This window comes from Aethalodelphis obliquidens, unplaced genomic scaffold (assembly GCF_003676395.1).
Source record: "Aethalodelphis obliquidens isolate GAN/ISIS:26980383/991018 unplaced genomic scaffold, ASM367639v1 scaffold39, whole genome shotgun sequence".
NCBI classification, from domain to species: Eukaryota; Metazoa; Chordata; class Mammalia; order Artiodactyla; family Delphinidae; genus Aethalodelphis; species Aethalodelphis obliquidens.
The window spans coordinates 9615200-9631052 of record NW_020837983.1 but is presented as its reverse complement, the minus strand read 5'-3'; the positions used below and the strand labels follow the sequence as shown (position 1 = coordinate 9631052).

General features: G+C 37.1%; 1 protein-coding gene across 5 annotated transcripts in view; it reads right to left on the bottom strand.

The window, feature by feature from the left end:
* Positions 1 to 15853, bottom strand: part of VPS13B (vacuolar protein sorting 13 homolog B) — a 778894-nt gene that overhangs the window by 361991 nt on the left and 401050 nt on the right. For 2 of the 5 annotated variants that reach the window (XM_027131496.1, XM_027131498.1), the window contains 2 exons: positions 13871 to 14012; positions 10623 to 11031 (listed from right to left, as the gene is read on the bottom strand). In XM_027131496.1, the coding sequence (XP_026987297.1) occupies positions 10623 to 11031; positions 13871 to 14012 (551 nt within the window). Of the gene's footprint in view, positions 1 to 10622; positions 11032 to 13870; positions 14013 to 14572; positions 14683 to 15853 lie in introns of those variants that run through there. The other 3 variants (XM_027131497.1, XM_027131500.1, XM_027131499.1) reach the window with 3 other exon arrangements.

Below are 15853 nucleotides of genomic sequence, written 5' to 3'. Positions count from 1 at the left end.
GTCAGAGCTCGCAGCTAAGACTGCAGTCAAAGGCAAGACTCCTGAGCCAACATCATGCACCACAGATCTTCTCTATTTCTGTCCATCCAGAACTGGAGGGTATAACTCTCCCTGACAAAGCCTATTCATGCTATCTATGAGAGGCCCTAATAATTAACTCTGGGCCTTCCAACTTAATATGAATGTTGGTAGGTAACGCAACATCTTACTGGTGAATTACTCTTCATGAATTTATCTATCCCCACCTTGAACTTAACTATATATATATATATATTTTTAAAGAACTTTATTGGAATATAATTGCTTCACAGTACCGTGTTAGTTTCTATTGCACAACAAAGCGAATCAGCCATATGCATACACATGTCCCCATGTCCCCTCCCTCTTGAGCCTTCCCCCATCCTCCCTATCCCACCCCTCTAGGTCATCGCAAAGCACCGAGCTGATCTCCCTGTGCTCTGCTGCTGCTTCCCACCAGCCAAAAATTTTACATTCAGTAGTGTATATATGCTGAAGCTACTCTCACTTTGCCCCAGCTTCACCCTCCCACCCCGTCATCAAGCCCATTCTCTATATGTCTACCTCTTTATTCCTATTCTGCAACTAGGTTCATCACTACCACTTTTTTTAGATTATAAATATATATATGTATATATATATATATATATATGTGGTAGCATACAGTAGTTGTTTTTCTCTTTCTGACTTCACTCTGTATGACAGACTCTAGGTCTATCCACCTCACTACAAATAACTCAATTTCGTTTCTTTTTACGGCTAATATTCCATTGTATATATGTGCCACATCTTCTTTATCCATTCATCTGTCGATGGACATTTAGGTTGCTTCCATGTCCTAGCTATTGTAAATAGTGCTGCAATGAACACTGTGGTACATGACTCTTTCTGAATTATGGTTTGCTCAGGGTATATGCCCAGTAGTGGGATTGCTGGGTCATATGGTAATTCTATTTTTAGTTTTTTAAGGAACATCCATACTGTTTTCCATAGTGGTTGTATCAATTTACATTCCCACCAACAGTGAAAGAGGGTTCCCTTTTCTCCAAACCCTCTCCAGCATTTGTTGTTTGTTGATTTTTTGATGATGGCCATTCTGACCAGTGTGACCAACTACGCACTATAGTTTTGATTTGTGTTTCTCTAATGATTAGTGATGTTGAGCATCCTTTCATGTGTTTGTTGGCAATCTGTATATCTTCTTTGGAAAAATGTCTATTTAGAGCTTCTGCCCATTTTTGGATTGGGTTGTTTGTTTTATTGATATTGAGCAGGCTGAGCTTCTTGTATATTTTGGAGATTAATCCTTTGTCAGTTGCTTCCTTTGCAAACATTTTCTCCCATTCTGAAGGTGGTCTTTTGGACTTGTTTATGGTTTCCTTTGCTGTGCAAAAGCTTTTCAGTTTCATTAGGTGCCATTTGTTTATTTTTATTTCCATTTCTCTAGGAGGTGGGTCAAAAAAGGATCTTGCTGTGATTTATGTCATACAGTGGTCTGCCTATGTTTTCCTCTAGAGTTTTATAGTGTCTGGTCTTACATTTAGGTCTTTAATGCATTTTGAGTTTATTTTTGTGTTTGGTGTTATGGACTGTTCTAATTTCATCTTTTACATGTAGCTGTCCAGTTTTCCCAGCACCACTTATCGAAGAGGCGGTCTTTTCTCCATTGTATGTTCTTACCTCCTTTGTCGTAAATTAGGTGCCCATAAGTGCATGGGCTTATCTCTGGGCATTCTATCCTGTACCATTGATCTATATTTCTGTTTTTGTACCAGTACCATACTGTCTTGATTACTGTAGCTTTGTGGTATACTTTGAAGTCGGGGAGCATGATTCCTCCAACTCCATTTTTCTTTCTCAAGATTGCTTTGGCGGACTTGAGGACATGGGGAGGGGGAAAGGTAAGCTGAGACAAAGAAAGAAAGTGGCATGGACATATATACACTACCAAATGTAAAACTGATAACTAGTAGGAAGCACCTGCATAGCACAGGAAGATCAGCTTGGTGCTTTGTGACCACCTAGAGGGGTGGGATACGGAGGATGGGAGGGAGGGAGACGCAAGAGGGAAGAGATATGGGGATATATGTATATGTATAGCTGATTCACTTTGTTATAAAGCAGAAATTAACACACCATTGTAAGGCAATTATACTCCAATAAAGATGTTAAAAAAAAAAAAAAGATTGCTTTGGCTATTTGGGGTCTCTTCTGTTTCCCTACGAATTGTAAGATTTTTCATTCTAATTCGGTGAAGAATGCCACTGGTGGTTTGATAGGGATTGCACTGAATTTGTAGATTGCTTTGAGGAGTAGAATCAGTTTCACAATGTTGATTCTTCCAATCCAAGAACATGGTATATTTCTCTGTTTATGTCATCATTAATTTCTTTCATCAGTTTTTTACAGTTTTCTGAGTAAAAGTCTTTCACCTCCTTAGGCAGGTTTATTCCTAGGTATTTTATTCTTTTTGTTGCAATGGTAAATGGGAGTGTTTCCTTAATTTCTCTTTCTGATTTTTTGTTGTTGGTGTATAGGAATGCCAGAGATTTCTGTGCATTAATTTTGTATCCGGCAACCTTACCACATGCATTGATCAGTTCTAGGAGTTTTCTGGTGGCATCTTTAGGATTTTCTACGTATAGTGTCATGTCATTGGCAAAGAGAGACAGTTTTACTTCTTCTTTTCCAATTTGGATTCCTTTTACGTCTTTTTCTTCTCTGATTGTCGTGGCTAGGACTTCCAAAACTACGTTGAATAATAGTGGTGAGAGTGGACATCCTTGTCTTCTTCCTGATCTTAGTGGAAATGCTTTCAGTTTTTCACCATTGAGTATGATGCTTGCTGTGGGTTTGTCACATATGGCCTTTATTATGTTGAGGTAGGTAGCCTCTATGCCCATTTTCTGGAGAGTTTTTATCATAAATGGGTGTTGAATTTTGTCAAAAGCTTTTTCTGCATCTATTGACATGATCATATGCTTTTTATTCCTTAATCTGTTAATATAGTGTATCACATTGAGTGATTTGCATATATTGAAGAATCCTTGCTTCCCTGGGATAAATCCCACTTGATCATGCTGTATGATCCGTTTTTGTGTGTGTGTGTGTGTGGTACGCGGGCCTCTCAATGTTGTGGCCTCTCCCGTTGCGGAGCACAGGCTCCGGACGCGCAGGCTCAGCGGCCATGGCTCACGGGCCCAGCCACTCCGCGGCATGTGGGATCTTCCCAGACCGGGGCACGAACCTGCATCCCCTGCATCGGCAGGCGGACTCTCAACCACTGCGCCACCAGGGAAACCCTGTATGATCCTTTTAATGTGCTGTTGGATTGTTTGCTAGCATTTTGTTGAGGATTTTTGCATCTATGTTCATCAGTGATATTGGTCTACAATTTCCTTTTTTGTGTGATATCTTTTTCTAGTTTTGGTATCAGGGTAACGGTGGCTTCGTAGAATGAATTTGGGAGTGTTTCTCCCTCTGCAACTTTTTGGAAGAGTTTGAGAAGGATCGGTATTAGCTCTTCTCTAAATGTTTGATAGAATTCGCCTGTGAAGCCATCTGGTCCTGGACTTTTGTTTGTTGGAAGGTTTTTAATTACCGTTTCAATGTCATTACTTGTGATTCGTCTGTTTATATTTTCTAATTCTTCCTGGTTCAGTCTTTGAAAATTGTACCTTTCCAAGAATTTGTCCATTTCTTTGTGGTTGTCCATTTAATTGGCATATACTTGTTTGCAGTAGTCTCTTATAATCCTTTGTATTACTGCAGTGTCAGTTGTGATTTTTCCTTTTTCATTTCTAATTTTATTGATTTGTGTCCTCTTCTTTTTTTCTTGATGAGTCTGCCTAATGGTTTATCAATTATGTTTATCTTCTCAAAGAACCAGCTTTTAGTTTTATTGATCTTTGCTACTGTTTTCTTCATTTCCATTTCATTTATTTCTGTTCTGATCTTTATGATTTCTTTCCTTCTACTGACTTTGGGTTTTCTTTGTTCTTCTTTCTCTAGTTGTTATAAGTGTAGTGTAGATTGTTTATTTGAGATTTTTCTTGTTTCTTGGGGTGAGACTGAATTACTATAAACTTCCCTCTTAGAACTGCTTTTGCTGCGTCCCATAGGTTTTGGGTCGTCATGTTTTTATTGTCATTTGTTTCTACGTATTTTTAAATTTCTTCTTTGATTTCTTCAGTGATCTCTTGGTTATTTAGTAGTGCACTGTTTAGCTTCCAGGTATTTGTGTCTTTTGCAGTGTTTTTCCTGTAACTGATTTCAAATCTCACAGCATTGTGGTCAGAAAAGATGTTTGATATGATTTCAATTATCTTAAATATTCTGAGGCTTGATTTGTGACCCAAGATGTGATCTATCCAGGAGAATGTTCCATGTGCACTTGAGAAGAAAGTGTATTCTGTCACTTTTGGGTGGAATGTTCTATAAATATCAATTCGATCTATCTGGTCTATTGTGTCATTTAAAGCTGTGTTTCCTTATTTATTTTCTGTTTGGATGATCTGTCCATTGGAATAAGTGGGGTGTATAAGTCCCCTACTATTATTGTGTTACCGTCGATTTCTCTTTTCATGGTTGTTGGCATTTTCCTTATGTACTGAGGTGCTCCTATGTTGGGTGCATAAACATTTATAATTGTTATATCTTCTTGGATTGATCCTTTGGTCATTATGTAGTGTCCCTCCTTACCTCTTGTATCAGTCTTTAAAGTCAATTTTATCTGATATGTGTATTGCTACTCCAGCTTTCTTCTGATTTCCATTTGCATGGAATATCTTTTTCCATACCTTTACTTTCAATGTATCCCTAGGTCTGAAGTGGGTCTCTTGTAGACAGCATACATATGGGTCTTGTTTTTGTATCCATTCAGCCAGTCTGTGTCTTTTGGTTGAGGCATTTAATCTATTTACACTCAAGGTTATTATCTATATGTATGTTTCTATTACCATTTTCTTAATTGTTTTGGGTTTGTTTTGTGGGTATTTTTCTTCTCTTGTGTTTCTTGATTAGAGAAGTTTCTTTAGCATTTGCTGTAAAGCTGGTTTGGTGGTGCCAAATTCTCATAGCTTTTGCTTGTCTGAAAAGCTTTTGACTTCTCCATTGAATCTGAATGATCCTTGCTGGGTAATCTTGCTTGTAGGTTTTTCTCTTTCATCTCTTTAAATATATCCTGCCACTCCCTTCTGGCCTGCAGAGTATCCACTGAAAAATCAGCTGATAACCTTATGCGGATTCCTTTGTATGCTATTTTTTTGTTTTTCTCTTGATGCTTTTAATATTTCTTATTTGAATTTAATTTTTGTTAGTCTATTTAATATGTGTCTTTTTGTGTTTTTCCTCGGGTTTATCCTGTATGGAACTTGCTGTGCTTCCTGGATTTGGGTGACTATGTCCTTTCCCATGTTAGAGAAGTTTTCCACTATAATCTCTTCAAATATTTTCTCAGACCCTTTCTTTTTCTCTTCTTCTTCTGGAACTCCTAGAATTCGTATGTTGGTGCGTTTAGCATTGTCCCAGAGGTCTCTGTGATAGTCTTCAATTCTTTTCATTCTTTTTTCTTTATTCTGCTCCTCGGCAGTTATTTCCACCATTTTGTCTTCCAGCTCATTTATTCATTCTTCTGCCTTGGTTATTTTGTTATTGATTCCTCTAGTGTATTTTTCATTTCAGTTATTTTGTTGTTCATCTCTCTTTGTTTGTTCTTTAGTTCTTCTAGATCTTTGTTAAATATTTCTTGTATTCTCTCAATCTATATTTCCATTCTATTTCCGAGATTCTGTATCATCTTTCTCATTACTCTGAATTCTTTTCCAGGTAGATTGCCTATTTCCTCTCATTTATTTGGTCTTGTAGGTCTTGTACCTTGCTCCTTTATCTGTGACATATTTTTTGCTGTCTTTTTTTTTTTTTTTAATGAGTGGGATTGTGTTTCTGTTTTATTGGTTGTTTGGCATGAAGCTTCCAACACTGGAGTTTGTAGGCTATTGGGTAGAGCTGGGTCTTGGTGCTGAGATGAGGACCTCTCTGAGACCTCACTCTAATGAATATTCCCGGGGTCTGAGGTTCTCTGTTAGCCCAGTGGTTTGGACCTGGAGCTCCCACCACAGGAGCTTCCGCCTGACCCCGGGCTCGCGAACCAAGATCCTGCAAGCCACATGGGGTGGCCAAAAAAAAAGAGAGAATAACAAGGTAAAAAATAAATTTAGACTAGGAAACTGACAGATATGTTAGAAAGTATATAAAAATAAAAATATAGATGAATCAACAACCGGAAGGTACATCAGTACCACAATAGGAAGAAAGAGGAAGAGGGGGGAAAAAAACAGTGTGTGTGTGTGGGAAGGCCTTGGCTGTGGAAGGCGGGGCCTAAGCCAGGGCGAGGTTTGGGCAGTGGGTGGGGCCAATGCTCAGGACCACAGGGCAGGAAAAGGCCATGGGGTCCGTGGGGGGTGGGGTTTAGGCTCAAGAAACAGAAGAGGCCCAGGCATGCCCTCCACCCCTGGTCTCAGAGGGCAGCGGACCTCACCTGGGAGCCCAGCAGGCTTCCTGAGCTCCAACGGGCAGGGCAAACACGCTCCTCTCCTCTCCTGCTCCTCTGGTCTGGGGTCTGGGAGGGCCCCTCCCGCCTGCCTCTCCTGATCTCCCCGGCCTCCCTCCTATGCCCCCAAGGACCCACACAGCCTGGAGGGGGCTTGGAGGGCAGGGTATCAGCCTGGGAGCTCAACAGGCTCCCCGTGCCTGAATGGGTGGGGCAATCGCCCTCCGCTCCTCTCCCGCTCCTTCCCAAAGGCCCCTCCCACCTGCCTCTCCTGTTCTCCCCTCTGCCTCCTTCCTATGCCCCCAGTACCCACATGACCTGGAGGGGGCTTTGGAGGGCAGGGGATCTGCCTGGGAGCTCAGCAGGCTTCCCTGGCCTGAGTGGGCGGGGCAAATACCCTCTGCTCCTCTCCTGCTCCTCCCACCTGCCTCTCCTGATCTCCCCAGCCTCCCTCCCTCCTATGACCCAAGGACCCACATGGCCTGGATGGGGCTTTGGAGTGGGGGGAACCGGCTTGGGCGCTCAGCAGGCTCCCTGGCCCAAGTGGGCCAGGCAATTGCCCTCCACTCCTCTCCCGCTCTTCCTGGAGAGTCCCTCCCACCTGCCTCTTATGACCTCCCCAGCCTCAGGGGTGCCGATCCTTTCTGGCCTCCACTTCTCCTCCCCTCTCAGTCCCCCTATGTGCTACCGGTTCAATCTGGGGTTCCTCCCATCCCCTTGGGCATCAGAGTCCTCCACTGGCAGCCAGCAGGCACCCTGGTTGTGGGGAGATGCTAACTCCGCGTCTTCCCACACAGCCATCTTGACTCCACCTCAAAGCTTCTCTTTTTTCGTTTACTTCACCTGCATTTACTAGTTGGACCAAATGAGGAAATGTTCCCTCTAGAAGCATTTTCAACACGAAAATGAATGCCTTCCTTCTTTGCTTTAACTGTATTTTTAAAAATTAAGTCTCATGAGGAACTACTCACTCTAGAAGACTCATTAGATCTAAAACTCAGTCCTCTGTTATGAAATAAGTAGCTCTAGCTGGAAGCCAAACACCTGTAGATTCAGAATCTTGATAACTGCACATAAAGCAAGCAATATTCAAGTCGAAAACCAGACTTTCAATATCACTTCTTTAAATATTAGAATGTTAAATATAATTTTCTTATTGTTAAATGAATTTTAAGATGAACTATTATAAACTTTTACATTTTCTGTAAAATGAAACATGAGTCGAAAGATTTTATCTTTTCTTGAGGCAAGAGTATGTATTGAAAATGAAAAGGCTATGAACTCTGAAATTATGAGCTTGTATAAGTAACCAAAAGCTTAAATAAGGAGCAGAATTTTCATGTAATTGTCAGACAAAGTCAGACTGTTGATCATAACTAAGTTTCCTTAAATTCAACATAAAATAAAAGCATTTTAGAGACTTCAACTTTTCCTTTAAGATTCTCAATATAAACTCTACATAATAAAACATCTGAAGTCTCAAGTTTTATAAAGCCAGAATTATACTGACAACCCTACACAAAGCCATCAACAAAAGGTTTTATTAGTTATTGTCATACTTGCAGTTGAAGACAGAGAGAAGGTTCAATAAATGTGTAACCTAATGATTATGTATATTAATGGGAAATGTAGTTGCATCTAGTTTACCAATCATCTCTGATCAACAGGCACAAATTGCTTGGAGATAGTTTTATAAAATAGTTCCTGCTGAGAAGTATGATATAGGAGCATTTTAGTATGCTATCACACTCAGTAAGACATAATTTACATTTGGTTTAATTAATCTGATAAAAATATTATGACCATTTGAATTAAGAGTAGCAATGCCGAAAGATAACGTGTCAAAAAAATCTAACATAATATGTCAAAACCTTTGAATTTTTGGCATGCATTTTTATATACTTTTTTGTGGATAGCCACATAGTTTGGCAATTCATAACATCTCAGGTAAATACAGATATGAGAACAGGTACAAGTAAAGATATGTACATGTAGATATAAATATAGATATATACCTAGAGAGACACACACACAAACACACACACACACACACACACACACACACACACACACACGGCAAAAACACCCCAAAACTGAAAAGACATATGCAATACAGTGTAGGTCAAACAAAAGGCTTAACACAAAAAGCTCTTAACAAATGATGAAGATGAGCAACTCCTTAGAAAAAAAGTGTACTTTTCATTAATGAGACTGAGAAAAGACCAAAAAGTTTCATAAACCTCTGTTAGAATGACAGTGTGGAAACAGTATACACTGCTACAGCCATTTAGGGGGGCATTTTGACATCCCTTAATATTTTGAAGATATTTATACCCTTTGATCTAGCAATCCTTTTGCTAGGAATTTATTTTATATATACTCACCCAAGTCATGAAAAATGCCACTAAAAAGGTGTTTATTACAAAAAGTATTCACACAAGCAAAGGATTAAAATTAACCAAAAGTCCACAGAGAAATGTGGCAGACCATATTTTCCAAAGATGGCTATAACAAGATCCCACCCACAGCCTCACCGCATACTCTTATTCAAGGTTACCTGCTTAGCAGGTGCTTAGGGATCAGAATTTTGAACTTATACCTTAAAAATCCCACCACAAGCACCACCAAAAAAAAAAAAAGAAAAAAGCAGCTTTAAAAATAAAATAGCAAGAGTTTAGAAATTTTCTTGCAATTACAATCAATTGGAGATTCTCCTAGTTATAGCAGCCAAATGGGAAATTTAAACGAACATCAACAAAACTGTGTGATATATAGTATTAGTCATGAAACATAACTAATTGGTCATAAAACAATAAGCCAACAAATGACAAACAAACAAAACAAATGCACACACAAGGGAAATAAAGCTGTTCCTTTCCCACCCTTTTCTCAAATAGCCAGATCTGTATTCCTTCAGACATCTACACAAATCAATGAAACACAAGAACCTGTTTCAATAAACCACCACTGAGTATGACATAAAAATGAAGCTAGAGTTAACCACGGAAACTGCTGACCTGTGTCTCATTGTGAAGGTGCTCAGCACACAGGTACTACCACCCCTACTAAGAGGGAGCTCCCATTGCTCTTCCCGTTGACTCAACTATGCCTGCACATCAGTATTGTTCAGAAAATACCATAAATCCTGTCCTAGTCAAAAGGGCTTCCAAGCAGATTGATGGTTACTCAAAAACACAGAATCCTAAACAAAGAACTACATATAAGCCAGCAATTTCACTCCTAGGTATATATCCAAAAGAATTAAAAATGGGCTCAAACAGACGTTTGTATATAGTAGCATTACTCACAATAGCCAACCCAACAGTGGAAACAACCTAAGTATCTGATAGAGACTGGATAAACAAAATGGGGTGTATCTACACAATAGATATTATTCGGGCATAAAAAGAAATGAAACTGTGATACATGCTACAACACGAATGGACCCGGAAAACATTATGCTAAGTGAAATAAGCCAGACACAAAAGGACAAATATTCTGTGATTCAACTTTTATGAAATATCTAGAAGAGGAAAATTCAGAGAGACAGAAAGTAAATTAGAGGTTACCAAGGGGGAGTTACGGCTTAATATATAAGGTATAGAGTTACGGTTTGGGGTGATGAAAACATTTTGGAAATAGACAGTGGTGAAGGCTGCACAAGATTGTCAATATAATTTATGCCATTAATGCAGTGTGTGGTGTGTTTGCTAATTTTTTAAAGCAATTTTAAATTCTCTTAGGTATACAGAACACAACATTTGAGTTTAACAAAACAACTGAAAGTATAAGCTTTACTAGCAAAAGACCTAAAGAAAAAAAATCTCATATTTCTTACTCTAGTAATTAGTAGTAATTACTTACTCTAGTAATTATATTTTGATATAACTCCTAAAGATTTAGTTGTAAAGTGACTATAACATATTTACTCTTTTTAAAATACACCAAACTGCAACCTACAACCTGCTACCATATTACAAAAAGAAAAACTAAAGTCCTTAGATGTAGGTTATTGAAAATCAGAGCAAAAAAAAAAAAAATTCTGAAAACATACCTTCAATACTTGGCTGCATTTCTTCTGTTTTTGGAACAAAAATTCTGATTACACTTGTGTTGATATAAATCAAAGGTAAATTGCGTGAAGTCAGCGTATGGGTCCTCATGGGCTGACCAGGAGATTTTCTTTTCTCTTTTTGGGTCCTTGGTAGTTTTGCTTGAAATATACTTGCAATGGCATTAAGTAAAGGAAAACAAAGGACAATATCAAAGGCTTGTGCTGAAAGAAGTATTTCATGAAGAAAATGAGGGGAACCATCTGTTAAACCTTCAGGTAACTTATGAAAACTTCTTCGCTCATTTCTTGATGTTAACTTGTGGCGAACATTTTTTGTTACAGCTTTTGTATATGTCAAAGAGAGAAATCCATGCTGCTGATGAGAGCCATCTAGAAGTTTTGCAGTTGTCTGTTCCAGAAAAAGGAAATCACAATACATGTTTATTAAAAAAAGGGGAAAAAAACACAAAACAAACTATTTGAAAGCAGAAAACAATCTCGGTTGATACTTTAATCTTTTATCACGTCCACACTTTTTTTTTCATGACTGGTCAGCTGTTTATTACAAATAAAAAAATAAAAGCATACTTCTTAATGAGCACATTACTGATCAATTCCATAAACAGGGCAAAAGCCTCTAAGACAAAATGACTGAACTTGAAGTTAGGAATCCTGAATTGTAGTTCTAGATCTTGAGTGAGGTAATTAACCTCTTTGTGCTTGTTTCTATAATTTCTACTTTTTCTGTAACGTTCAGAATTTAGAACAGATCGTATCTAGATTTATCTTTTCATTCTTGATAATTTTTCATTAAGAGTAGTAATATGCCGTCATAATTTGGGTCAGAGAGGGGTTTTCTACGCACGCGAAATTGAAATACCATGTTATGTATTTCCATTTGTGAAATGGAACCAATAGTTTTCCTGAACCAATTAATGTACATAAAATTCTAATTTGCATATTACTCAAAATAAAATTAGACTTAAGTTGTTATATTCCACATTCCCAACCCCTCTTCCCAAGGCCTGATGAAGATTTTTAGGTATTAGAGTCCAAAGAGTGATGTTAAGAGAGGAAGTGAACCGAGGAAGAAGAACAAGAAGGAAATACATTCACATAAAAAAGAAAAAAGTTAGAAGTAGCAAAGCAGCAATGTGTTTGAGCCTGTTATCCCATCACTAGTAAACCTCTTCTACTTCCATTTTCTTCCTCTCATTTTGTTGCCTATCACCTAATGAAAAGAAAATAGTATGAAATTCAGTTTTTACTGTTACTTTTGTTTTTAACCTGGACTTTATAATGAAGAAAGGTGAGACAAAATTTAACTTTGCATATGTTTTTTTCTCAAAGTTAATTTTCTCCCCATTAAAAAAAACTTGGAAAGCAGGCATTACATGAATATGCAATATAATCACTTTTCATATAATTGTCCTGCCCTTAAAGCATTTTTTACTATTTCCAACTTTCTCACTGCCTCTTATCTAACTTCCCTTTCTTTTTGCTTTCTACACTCAAAATCAAAGGAAATACAGTAAAACAAGAAAAAGTGATCCCAGTCTTATCGCTATGATGCTAGATTGCAGGCAACAGTGGATGGAGAAGGGTGCTGTGGTATGGCCCCAATGGAAGAGGCCACAGCAACAGTGTCTCTAGGTGTCTCAACCAGGAATTAGGGTGGGGAGGGGTAGAATCAACCACTAATCTAAATAACCCACCTCAAATCTTAATTAATGGCAACATTTGAATCCTGGAAATAGTATAAAAAGTGTTTCAATGTATAAATGTTTTGATTTGGGAAAGATATTTTTAAACATATTGAATGTAGGTACTCTTGAAAGGTCAACACCCATGAGAGCAAGTGTGTTGAACTGCTATATCCCTAACTCCCCTAATAAAAGGCGGGAAAAATTAAAGAATGAACGAATACTAACTGGAGTTGAGATAATATAAATATTACTTTTCATGTAGTAATAATCAATATTTTATACTATTTAAAGTGAAAAGTTAGAAAGCAATGATGATTACTGAAATGTTAAGAAAATTTAAAAATTTAGAAAAATTGATAAAATTTTAAAGGGCATTAACATGGTATCTTAAATGGGAGTGAAATCCAAAAGGGAGGGGATATATGTATATGTATGGCTGATTCATTTTGCTGTGCAGTAGAAGCTAACACTGTAAAGCAACTATACTCCAATAAAAATTAATTTTAAAAAACTCAAAAAAGGGGCATTAACAATAATTTTGGTTTTCTTTCATGAATACATGTTAAAATAAAGAAAGTTCCTCATGGATGCTAATGAACAATTGAAGAGAAGAAAATAAATATAAACAGAGCTTCCATTAACATAAAAAATTTTCCAGACTAGACTAGAAAAAATTCAAAATCAGAAACTAGTATTTGCTATGCAAATACAATGTTAAACACTAGATCTAAGAACACAATTATTTTAAATATTTGGCTAATTTTTACACTCTTTTTAAAGATATATGTCTTAAATTCCTTTTGAGCTACAGAAAAGGGGAAGGAAAGAAATACTAGTTTACACATGCTAAGAAAATGTCTAATAATGTTTGCACTGATTTAATAGTTTCTTAAGAAAACTGCTATTACCATTGTGATAATCTGCTCTTAACATTTAAAAATTACATGCATTTTTATTGACTTTAAAAATGTCACTTAAAAGAACTTGCTTAATAACATATTCAGATATTTTGTACCACTAGGGAAAAAAAGGTTCTAAACTTCTAAAACCCACTGATATACAGTCTACCGTTCATCTTCCGTCCAGTACATGACAGACGTACAGCCTTGTCCAGATATAACAGGCACCAAATAAGGTACTTGGAGTTAGTTCTGAGAAGGAAATGGTATAATAATAGGGAAAAAAAGCAATGTAAGGAAGAATCATAAAAGGAATGACAAAAGCAGTATGGTCAACTCTTGATCATTCAATACATGTATAATTTAACAAGCATATTCAACATCCTACTTTGATTTTCTAATGCTGATGGTAAAAGTAGTTTATATTCACAAAACCAGAATGACAAATAGCATACTCAAGTAACCCAGAAACAAATTATAGTGAAAACCAGTCTATGATTTAAGAATACATTATAGTTCATTTACAAAGTGAATGATACAGAGGAAGATGAAAATCAAGAGTTGACTCTATGGATAGTTCAATTCCTTCTCTGGGTTCCTGTTAATGGGAGTTCTGTAGCATAATTTAAAAATGATTTCTTACAGAAGGAAAGAAGCCAGAGCAATTACTGAAAGGGTCCTGCTTGCTGATGGGTCGAACCAACAAGGTGCGTCTGTTCAGCTTGTCAGTACAGGAAAGGAAGACACCTCCACATTGCCCCAGAGACCAACACTCTTCCCCAAGGCTTGAGGTGATGGACAGGAGCAAAGAAGGTGAAAAGACAAAAAGCAATAAAAGCCATAAGCAAAAAACTCTGGATAGTTTTAATTCTGCTCAAGTTTGCATAGGTTTAGGTTTGAGCCACTGCTAGGTATGGCCTCTGCCTGGACCATCTTCTGCAAAAGCATTGTTAATGGAAGTAAACAAAAAATAGTTGCTTTTAATGTAAATGACTACTTTTAATTTATAATAAAGAACAATCCAACATGAACTCACTTATGAATAGGAAAAACTTCTAAAAGGTCAACATAATAATACATTAATGGTAAAGTATATTAATAAAAGCAATCCTACCTTTGTGTTATTGAAAAATTTACTTAATTGCTCTAACAGGAAAATGGATACAAAACACAAGCAGCTTAAAGGAAGTAATAGTTTTATTTTATAATGTAATATTGGAAGAAAAGGTCAAAAAGAATTTACTGAGCTCTAATTCTTGTAACCATTAGTCCCGTTGCATGAAAGAACAAAGAAAAACAGTTTATAATATATTTTTGAAAAATCATAATTACTAAATGAGTCTCACCACAGGTTTTTCTTTGCACTGTAGAAATACTCCTTCAAAATGTCCTGACTGCCAACCTTCCCCTGGCCTGGAAAACATAAGTTCACCTTATCTGTTCTCTTCAATTTTTCTGAGTTAAAAAAATTGAGCATATATAACTATTTCAAGTAGTTCTGATGTAAACAACACTACACTGAACTAAAACGTGGATCTGACAATGCAATCAATAGAACAATTTACATTAGCACCACACCCTGGTAGTTCTTCAGAGAAGCATTTGTCTTAATGATAAATTCTATATTTACGAAGGTTATTTTTCTTTCTCACCCATGAGACTCTAAGGTCCATAAGGACATGGTTTATGTCTATTTTTGTTAAACACTATATTCCTAGTGCTTAGCATAGTGCTTGGGACATAATATACATTCAGTAAATATTTTGATTAAATGAATGAATAAATTATCTAAATATTTAAAACTTACATAAATTTAACAGTAAAATCATTGATAATCTAGAACATAAATTGTAATATTCACATAATCAAGAAATGATTTCAGCAATAAAATAAAATTCATGTATCACTTGCTAGGATCATTTTGATATAGAGATATACCATTCAGAAGAAACTGAAGAGCTAACCATTCCATTATCAAAAATCAATTAATGATTCACTGTTACTACAACAAAAACAATTATCATACACTTGGTAAAATAATACTATTATAACAGGTCTTAATATAAACCCAACAAAATATTTTGACCATCACAGTTATGACATAATTTTTTGGCTGTGACAGAGTTGAGAGCTGTTTACATGAACAATATGATATGTATAATAAAGAATGAAAGTTCGAATGTTTTTAATGCAGAATTAGAAACCCGTTAAATAAAAAAGACTTCGGGGCTTCCCTGGTGGCACAGTGGTTGAGAGTCTGCCTGCTGATGCAGGGGACACGGGTTCGTGCCCCGGTCCGGGAAGATCCCACATGCCGCGGAGCGGCTGGGCCCGTGAGCCATGGCCGCTGAGCCTGCGCTTCCGGAGCCTGTGCTCCGCAACGGGAGAGGCCACAACAGTGAGAGGCCCGCGTACCGCAACAACAACAAAAAACACTTCGGCTTTTAGAGTATATAATACATCAATAAAGGTACAGAAACATGTGTACTTCTGCAGACACTTAATTGCTGAATGAATAAATATTATGAATCCAGGAAAAAAAGGACTGTAAGGCTGTTTCTTTGCCAAAATACTATGAAGTAGAAAATACGATGCTGTTTAAAAAATAATTTTACAAAAGCATGTG